This window comes from Macrobrachium nipponense, chromosome 18 (assembly GCF_015104395.2).
Source record: "Macrobrachium nipponense isolate FS-2020 chromosome 18, ASM1510439v2, whole genome shotgun sequence".
NCBI classification, from domain to species: Eukaryota; Metazoa; Arthropoda; class Malacostraca; order Decapoda; family Palaemonidae; genus Macrobrachium; species Macrobrachium nipponense.
The window spans coordinates 6528636-6538761 of record NC_087211.1 but is presented as its reverse complement, the minus strand read 5'-3'; the positions used below and the strand labels follow the sequence as shown (position 1 = coordinate 6538761).

General features: G+C 35.7%; 1 protein-coding gene across 1 annotated transcript in view; it reads left to right on the top strand.

The window, feature by feature from the left end:
* The window catches only part of LOC135196501 (uncharacterized protein K02A2.6-like), a 22288-nt gene extending 13845 nt beyond the window's left edge, over window positions 1-8443 (top strand). The window contains exon 3 of the mRNA XM_064223349.1: window positions 8306-8443. Coding sequence (XP_064079419.1) covers window positions 8306-8443 — 138 coding nt within the window. The remainder of the gene's footprint in view (window positions 1-8305) is intronic.
* The last annotated feature ends 1683 nt before the right edge of the window (window positions 8444-10126 follow it).

Below are 10126 nucleotides of genomic sequence, written 5' to 3'. Positions count from 1 at the left end.
GGAAATAACTTCATTGATACCAAATATTTTTTACCTCTAAAACATGAAGCGCGGACCAATGAAGCTAGGCCTATGTTACTGATTCGCCAGGTATTTTATTTTACTAACCTTCTTTTAAGCTCACATTCATTCCATTTCTGTCAGAAATTGCTCTTTTATTGTAACCTGTATTTATTCATTCCATATGATTATCGTTCCAATGCCCAGCAATAAAAAAATTAAAAAAATGTATGCCTAGGCTAGCCATATTACCGTATGTCAACAGCACAGGATGACGGGAACTGAGTAAGATTTTAAACTTTTTGCTGGGTACGTTATTTAGCTAAATAGTCCCGAAAGTGTCCAGGCACTGAGCTAATGCAACTATTTGTACCCTTAATTACATAAATATGCAGAGTAGTCTGAAAAGAAAAAAACTAAATACGTTTAGGTATCATGACATGATATAAGTGAAATATTCCGCCTCCCCACCAATACAGTAGTGGTTTTGCCGTTCACCTCCCTACGTCCCAGACCTAGACAGCCTCATAGACAACGCTGTTCCTTGATTATTTCGAATATTAACCTACTCGTGTAATTTACATGCAAGAAATAAGCTCGTCTGTCTGTCTACTGATTGGGCGTTGTGCTTATCGGGTAAGCCATGTGTTCCGTCTACAGGATCATCAGAAATCCCGTCTCGCTACCGAGGTCCGGCGTCCTTTGCCTCCAGGTGATTAGTACTAGGCCGTGCTGCGATGCCGTCTGGACGTTAGGGTTTATTTATTTATTTATTTATTTACTTATTTATTTATTTATTTCATCAATAACGTTTCTGCGACGATCAGTCTTCGGTTTGCAGTTTCTTGTCCAATTGATATCGTTGCTTGCATCGATAAAACTAAAGAAACCCACCCTAAGCGTTCTTCGTGTAATCAAGATCTATCTGTCGGTGGTCTCGATATAATGTATGAGTCGCGGCGCATGAAACTTTGATCAACATACCACTTAGCAGCTATATATATATATATATATATATATATATATATATATATATATATATTTATATATATAAAGTAAACTATATTACTTTTATATTTGATATAGTTTACTATATAATTGTGGATTTTATTACACAACTGCAACAACAACAACAATGATAATAATAATGAAGGCATCCTTTCAGAGAACACTGCTGGCGTGTGGTGAGCACAAGAGCCTTATATCAACACTTTAGGCAACCTTAATAAGTTATCTTTCCCGAATAAAAGCGTCAAACAACCATAAAACCCCATTTCATTACAAAGCTCAGATTCAAATTGTATTATTATTTCTGTTCTCCAAAGGGCAGAAAGTATTGAATTTTTGAGTGAGCCTTTGAGGCCAATGGAGATTCTTCATAGCGGTTTAATTCCCTTTTGTTCTTTTCCTTTCATCTTTAATTCCTTAATGCCTCCTCCCTTTCGTTTTTCTGCTTCTTTTTATTATTCCATCGACATTTTTTTTATGTCCTACGCGAATTAGCAGATTAAATTTTAAAGTCATTCCCTATTTTATAGGTACTACGTTTTGTCCATTTGGAAGAATATATTTTTTTATCAACGTAGAATAGTTTTACATTGAATAATAATAATAATAATAATAATAATAATAATAATAATAATAATAATAATAATAATAATAATAATAATAATATAACTGATTACATAGAGAGCCAATTTACTTCTATTTAATGCTGAAATGAAGAGATAAAAAAAGACGAATATTTTACCCTTTTTTTTCGTTTTAAAGCCGCAGTGGAAACAGGAGAGAGAGAGAGAGAGAGAGAAGAGAAGATGGAGAGAGAGAGAGAACGAGAGAGAGAGAGGGAGAGAGAGAGAGATTTCAAGTCATTATCGAAATGGAAATAATTTCTCATTTGGGGAGAGCTTTCATACAAAAACAATGGTCCCGAATCTGGATACTCCATCGATCTGAATATCGATATTTTTGTCTTTATTTCCATCCAGATATAACTCATTATTCTGGACAAAATACTGAAGAAGGTTCTGAATCAGTCACTGGATTCCAGAAAACGTTGCCTACTTCTGTATTTCCCTGTATTCTTATTGCTAACTTTTTCATGTACAGCATTAGCCAAAGAACTGGAATATACAATTTAGGCCAAGCAAGCGCTGGGACCTATGAGGTCATTCAGCGCTGAAACGGAAATTGAGAGTAAAATGGTTTGACAGGTGTAACAGGAGGAAAAACTCGCAGGTGCACTATGCAGTAATTGCTAGGACAGGGTTGAGGGAAGTAAGACAGCAGAATGAAAATATGAACGGAGGTAGAGTAAAAGAATGAAAGGGGTTATAGAGCGGCAGCCCGGACCGTTGAGATACAACGAACGAGATACCGACTGTAACCCCCACTGGTATTTAGTGGTAGACTTGTAAACTGTGAAACTGACCGTCTGCCGAAAATATATGGGTGGCTTACTTAACAAGCACCACTAATTGGTCGTTAGATTTTGGGTCTAGATCCAATATATGAGATACCAGATGAAACTAATATATAAAATATCTGCAGACTCTACTGATTATAGAATGACCAGTGACAGACATTTTGGAGGGTGGGTTCCCCCTGACAGACGCACTGAAAAGGGGGGTTAATTGGATCTAGATCCAACTTAGGAGATACCGAGTAAAATTTACACTACAATAGCACTGCACATCCTACAATACTATGGTGGTAATGACAGACGTTTTAGTGGGTGGTTACCCCCTGACAGACGCCCCACAACTAGTGGGGATGGGGAGGCAGCATCTGCATCCAACATTGGAGATGCCAAGTAAAATTTGTACTGCAATTGCACTGCACATCCTAGAGTACTGTGGTGGTAATACCAGACATTTTAGTGGGTAGTTACCCCCTGACAGACACCCCACATTGAGTGGGGAGGGGGAGGGGGAGACAGGATCTGCATTTAACATGGAGATACCAAGTAAAATCTGTACTACAATAGTTCTGTACTGTGGTGGTAATACCAGACATTTTAGTGGGTAGTTACCTCCTGAGAGACCCCACACCGAGTGGGGGGGGGGAGGGGAAGGGGAGGGGGAGACAGGATCTCCATCCAACATCGGAGACACCAAGTAAAATTTGTACTACAATAGCACTTGCCCACTTGCACATACTAGAATTGACCGGATTTCTGTCTTATATGTCGAGCTAAAGAAACGTTAAAAATTTGCTGTATCAGGAACAAAAGAACGATACATTAACAATTATTTATAAACGAACCTACCGCATACGCTTTCTATAATACTAATTCATTCAATCCATAATTCATATCCTGTCAGCCTAAATTGTATTCACCACATTGCAGCGTAATTAACCCAAGAGCGCCGAAGAGTCATTCCAAGTGAACCTCAGGTCTGACGTATAATTGAGCTGGAATGGAATTGACACCGCTACAGAATGAGATTCACACTATACTTATACCATTTGCATTTATGTGATTTCTGTCAAATGTTTGGGAGTCCTATAAAACGTATTTATAAAATCTAATATTGCATTACGTAATTTTATGTTGATCGCCAGTGTCATATATTACAAATCTACCCAGAACGCGCTCCTGCTTTGTTTGTTCTGATAGTAAAAGAGGGCGATTCAAGGCATTTGTGAGCTTCGTTAAATCTCAGCATGAAGGAATATCGTGTCAGAGTTCTTTTTACACGTACTCTGAACGGTCGGCTTTATCTGCAAGTAGCGACTTCTGACAGGAGATACCATGAACACGAAATACCAATAACCCAGTCAGCGAGAAAACTACATACAGTTTCTATTAAAAGGAATAAATTCCCTTTGTAAACGAGTAGCCCAAGCAAGCAGCCATTCGATTATATAGATTTTTCAAGTCTCACATAGATATAAAAGCAGCGATAACAGTGATGAGAAAGGAACCGTCCTTTCTTCCTTGCTGCTAACTTTCTTTCTCAGGCCCTAACTGCAAAACCATGTCTTTTATTAAGACCTGCATTTAAAAGATAAAACCTGTAACGTTATAGCGTCGAATAATATTTTGTAAGGTTCGGCATTGTTCGGGTAAATGCAGTTGTGGTAACGTCCATTGTGAACAGACCCAAACGCTGCATTGTCTACACACTAATAAAGGAATATTTAAGTATATCACTTTCTATTAAGAATAATTTTAAAAAGTGAACAATAACAAAGTTGATGTAACTTCCAATTTTGGGAAAATATGTTTCACAAAGAGTCATCTTTGGCAAAATATTGACTTTTAATCACTTTCTCAAAATAAAGTTTAATGAATAATTTACAGAGAAAAGCGTAGATATTCTCATAATGCAAAGGCTAAGACAGAATTCAGGCAAGCCAAAATAGCTAATTAACTGAATGTTTTCGTTCAGAGTTCTCTCAAGTGAAATGACAAACATCTTCCATCAAATGTCTATAGAACTTCCTCATTACGAGGACTGACTCGAAGTATGCTGATTGTTCCTTTCTCCGGGGATCTTTTCTCCCCCTACCTGGTCGAGGGTCGATTTCTGTTTGGTATCTTCTGTTTAGGGATAATTATGACAAACACTCTTACTTACTCATCCGCTTCAGAAAGGGACCAGAGGAGACTCAAAGGGCGCTTTCGCAGAAAAGTGTACCTTTGGAGATGGAGGGAATAAATACCATTTCTAAACAAAGAAAAAGAAAAAGAAGGAGGAGGTTGAGGAGGAAACATTTGATCTCCCTGAAAATTCGCAAAAACAGGTTTTCCTTTTTTTAAGCTACATTTTTTTTTTTGCTATTTTCCTGACATTTTTTTATTTATATTTTTTCTGTTTTTAATAACGATCTCTTTTATTCATTTCTTAGTACCTTCCATTACTTCTTTTAAATAAATATCATATTCTTGGAAGCTTTTAATTCCAAGTCAGTGGCCCTGTGGTGGCTTGTTCCATATGAGTAGGGTTCATCTTAACCCTCTTACGCCGATTGGACGTATTAAACGTCGAGTCAAAATGTCTCCCGTATGCCGATTGGACGTATCATACGTCGGCTCAAAAAAGTTTTTTTAAAAATTCGCGGAAAAATACTTATAGGCCTACCAGCCGAAAACTTTTGTATCACGCGCCTGGGGGATGCTGGGAGTTCACGGATCAAGGCGTTGTTTTGTTTACAATCGCTACGCAGGCGCGCAAGCGCGAATTTCTTTCTTATCGCACTAAAAAGTATCAGTGACACATCTCGGAAATTATTTCGTCACTTTGACATAATTATTGCACCATTTTAAATTATCCTTTACATGAAGTATTATATATGAAAATGTGCGCAATTTCATGCACAATACAACTAAAAAATACTCATGATTGTATCTTTATCAATTTTGAAATATTTTTCATATAAATAACGATAAGTGCAAAAATTTCAACCTTCGGTCAACTTTGACTCTACAGAAATGGTCGAGAAACGCAATTGTAAGCTAAAATTCTTATATTATAGTAATATTCAATCATTTGCCTTCATTTTGCAACAAATTGGACGTCTCTAGCAATATTTCGATTTATGGTGAATTTATGAAAAAACTTTTTCTTTTTCCTTACGTTCGTGCGATAACTCTTCCGATAAATTTTTTCGTGCGATTGTCCTAATGTTTGCACCCTTTTTTTTTTAAATTTGCCGTTACATAAAGTTTTATATATGGAAATGTGCGCAATTTCATGCACAATACAACAAAAGACACCCATGGTTGTAGCTTTTATCAGTTTTGAAATATTTTCATATAAATAACGTTAAGTGCAAAAATTTCAACTTTCGGTCAGCTTTGACTCTACCGAAATGGTCGAAAAAACGCAATTGTAAGCTAAAACTCTTATATTCTAGTAATATTCAATCATTTACCTTCATTTTGCACGACTTGGAAGTCTCTAGCACAATATTTTGATTTATGGTGAATTTATGAAAAAAAAAAAAATTACGTTCGCGCGGTACTCTTCCGAAAAAATCAGAATTTTTTTGTGCGATTGTCGAAATTGTTTGCACCATTTAAAATTAGCTGTTTCATAAAGTTTTATATATGAAAATGTGCGCAATTTCATGTAGAATACAACTAAAAATGATTGAAGGTTGTAGCTTTTCTCTTTTTTCGAAATATTTGCATATAAATCACGATAAATAGAAAAAAAACCACGTTCGGTCAAATTTGACTCTACCGAAATAGTTGAAAAAACGCAATTGTAAGCTAAAACTCTACGGCCTAGTAATATTCCGTCATGTTTCTTCATTTTGAAACAAATTTGAAGTCTCTAAAACAATATTGTGATTTATGGTGAATTTTTGAAAAATATATTTACCTTCACTCCGCTCGCCGATTCGCGGCCGCAAGTCTCCGAAATACGTACATGGCATTATCCTAATATTTGCTCCTTTTCATATTAGCCTTTTTATAGAGTTTCATATATCAAAATGTGCGCAAATTCATGAAAAGAATACAATAAAAAATAATTGAAGGTTGTAGCTTTTTCCATCTTCGAAATATGTGCATATGAAAAAATATATATATTAAAATTTCGACATTCGGTCAAATTTAACTCGTCCGAAATGGTCGAAATCTGCAATTCTAATCTAAAACTCTTACAGTATCGTAATATTCAATCATTTGTCTTAATTTTGAAACAAATTGGAAGTCTCTAGAACATTATTTAGAATTACGGTGAATTTTTGAAAAAAATATTTTTTTGCGTCCGCGCGTAACGAATTCGTACATCATTTTGTGATAATATTTTTCCGGTGTTAATTTTATTGTTTTACAATGTATTATATATCAAAATGATCGCAATTTAGTGTACAATACAACGCAAAAAAAAGTAACTGGTTAGCTTTGACCGTTTTCTGCACAGCGTGATTTGAATACAATTATGTATGAATTTTTTTTTTTTTCGCTACCATATATCGCATTATTTACATATGATAATGATATTATTTTCATTTCTGATTGGGTTGCATTCTAAACTTCAGGCAATGACAAAAAAAGGAGCCAAAAATGAACTCTTAATCTTCAAAAGTACGCGCGCTGTAATTTTTGAAAAAATTATTTCCACTTCCGCGCTCACTCCAAACCAGGCCCGGCATACGGGAGACGTTTTGATTTTTAGGGCTCCGGCTTTAAGAGGGTAATAATAATAATAATAATAATAATAATAATAATAATAATAATAATAATAATAATAATAATACTGTTAAAAAGAATGGCAGAATTAAGCGAGTTGATTTTAAATATATTTTTTTCTATTTTCCTTACAATTCGCTTCTCAGGCTCAGCGATGTTTCTGAGTAATTGGCCAATATTCATATTGGGAATTTTCAAATAGAAAAAACAATATATAAAATCAACTCGCTTAATTCTGCCATTCTTTTTAACAGTATTTGCCTAAAAGAGCGTCCTTCTACCAAAATAATAATAATAATAATAATAATAATAATAATAAAATAATAATAATAATAATACCGTTGAATAATAGCGCAGAATTCAGCGAATTAATTTTATATTCGCTAAATTTTGCCATTTTGTTCAATAGAATTTGTTTATAAAGGGTCTTCTTCCATAATAATAATAATAATAATAATAATAATAATAATAATAATAATAATAATAATAATAATAATAATAATAATAATATACTTAGGAAGCAGACCTTCTCTCAAGCATACTTTATTAAAAGTAAAAGCTACTCCATACTTTATCTTCAAAATTCGAATATATGCACCAATTTTGATCATGACATCTATAGGCACTCTACTAGCCTGTTTAAGTAGCAAGGAAAAAGCGGCTATTCGGAAAATAGAGAATCTCTACAAGTGTAACGCTGCTGAAGTAGCCATTACTTTTTATAATAATAATAATAATGATAATAATTCAATATAGGGGAAAAAACTCTCTATCACGAGAGTAATTATAATGTTCTAAAGGGTCCACAATAATACAAAGTGTAAAAAAGTCCGTGTATAATTATTGAGGAACTTTACAGAAAGCTTTTCGATTTTGGACTGAAGATAGAACCCAGGGAAGGGTTCGAAAGCTTTCTGTAAAGTCTCAAAATTATTCACGGACTTTTTACACTTTGTATTATTGTGGACCCTTTAGAACAATAATAATAATAATAATAATAATAATAATAATAATAATAATAATAATAATAATAATAACACTACCATAGGTCGGTGAATACAACAGTACAAACCACAGGCAAGAACTCTATGAAAAACTGGTGGCCATTCGTTTAGGTAAGCGCCCCATTGACCCTCTCAATATTCTCTTTGTCCATAGATGGGCCTGACTGGAGCGTCATCTTTGCTACTTACCTCAAACTGCTCTCATCACTTAGCCCTGTCCAAGATTCATCATTGGGCCGATAATCTCGTGTCGTCTTCTTGGCGTTTCTTGCCCACAGAGGTTCGTGGGTAATGAGAGAGAGAGTAAAGCATATGTATAAATGCTGTAATTGTAAATAATAATAATAATAATAATAATAATAACCAATCTGATGTTCATGGACGACATCAAGCTGTATGGTAAGAGCATCAAGGAAATAGATACCCTAATCCAGACTGTAAGGATTGTATCTGGGGACAGTAGGATGGAGTTTGGAATAGAAAAATGCACCTTAGTCAACATACAAAAAGGTAAAGTAACGAGAACTGAAGGGATAAAGCTACCAGATGGGAGTAACATCAACACATAGATGAGACAGGATACAAATACCTGGGAATAATGGAAGGAGGAGATATAAAACACCAAGAGATGAAGGGACACGATTCAGGAAAGAATATATGCAGAGACTCAAGGCGATACTCAAGTCAAAACTCAACGCCGGAAATACGATAAAAGCCATAAACACATGGGCAGTGCCAGTAATCAGATACAGCGGGCGCATGGAATAAAGTGGAATGGACGAAGGCAGAACTCCGCAGCATAGATCAGAAAACCAGGAAACATATGACAATACACAAAGCACTACACCCAAGAGCAAATACGGACAGACTATACATAACACGAAAGGAAGGAGGGAGAGGACTACTAAGTATAGAGGACTGCGTCAACATCGAAAACAGAGCACTGGGGCAATATCTGAAAACCAGTGAAGACGAGTGGCATAAAAAGAGTGCATGGGAAGAAGGACTAATAAAAGTAGACGAAGACCCAGAAATATACAGAAGACAGGAGAAAAGACAGAAAGAACAGAGGAATGGCACAACAAACCAATGCACGGACAATACATGAGACAGACTAAAGAACTAGCCAGCGATGACAATTGGCAATGGCTACAGAGGGGAGAGCTAAAGAAGGAAACTGATGGAATGATAACAGCGGCACAAGATCAGCCCTAAGAACCAGATATGTTCAAAGTACGATAGACGGAAATAACATCTCTCCCATATGTAGGAAGTGCAATACGAAAAAGTGAAACCATAAACCACATAGCAAGTGAATGCCGGCACTTGCACAGAACCAGTACAAAAAGAGGCATGATTCAGTAGCAAAAGCCCTCCACTGGAGCCTGTGCAAGAAATCATCAGCTAACTTGCAGGTAATCAAGTGGTACAAGCACCAACCTGAAGGAGTGATAGAAAAACGATCAGGCAAAGATCCTCTGGGACTATGGTATCAGAACGGATAGGGTGATACGTGCAAACAGACCAGACGTGACGTTGATTGACAAGGTCAAGAAGAAAGTATCACTCATTGATGTCGCAATACCATGGGACACCAGAGTTGAAGAGAAAGAGGGAGGGAAAAATTGCATAAGTATCAAGATCTGAAAATAGAAATAAGAAGGATATGGGATATGCCAGTGGAAATCGTACCCATAATCATAGGAGCACTAGGCACGATCCCAAGATCCCTGAAAAGGAATATAGAAAAACTAGAGGCTGAAGTAGCTCCAGGACTCATGCAGAAGAGTGTGATCCTATGAAACGGCACACATAGTAAGAAGAGTGAATGGATCCTAAGGAGGCAGGTGATGCAACCCGGAACCCCACACTATAAATACCACCCAGTCGAATTGGAGACTGTGATAGAGCAAAAAAAAAAAAAAATAATAATAACAATAATATAATAATAATTATTATTATTATTATTATTATT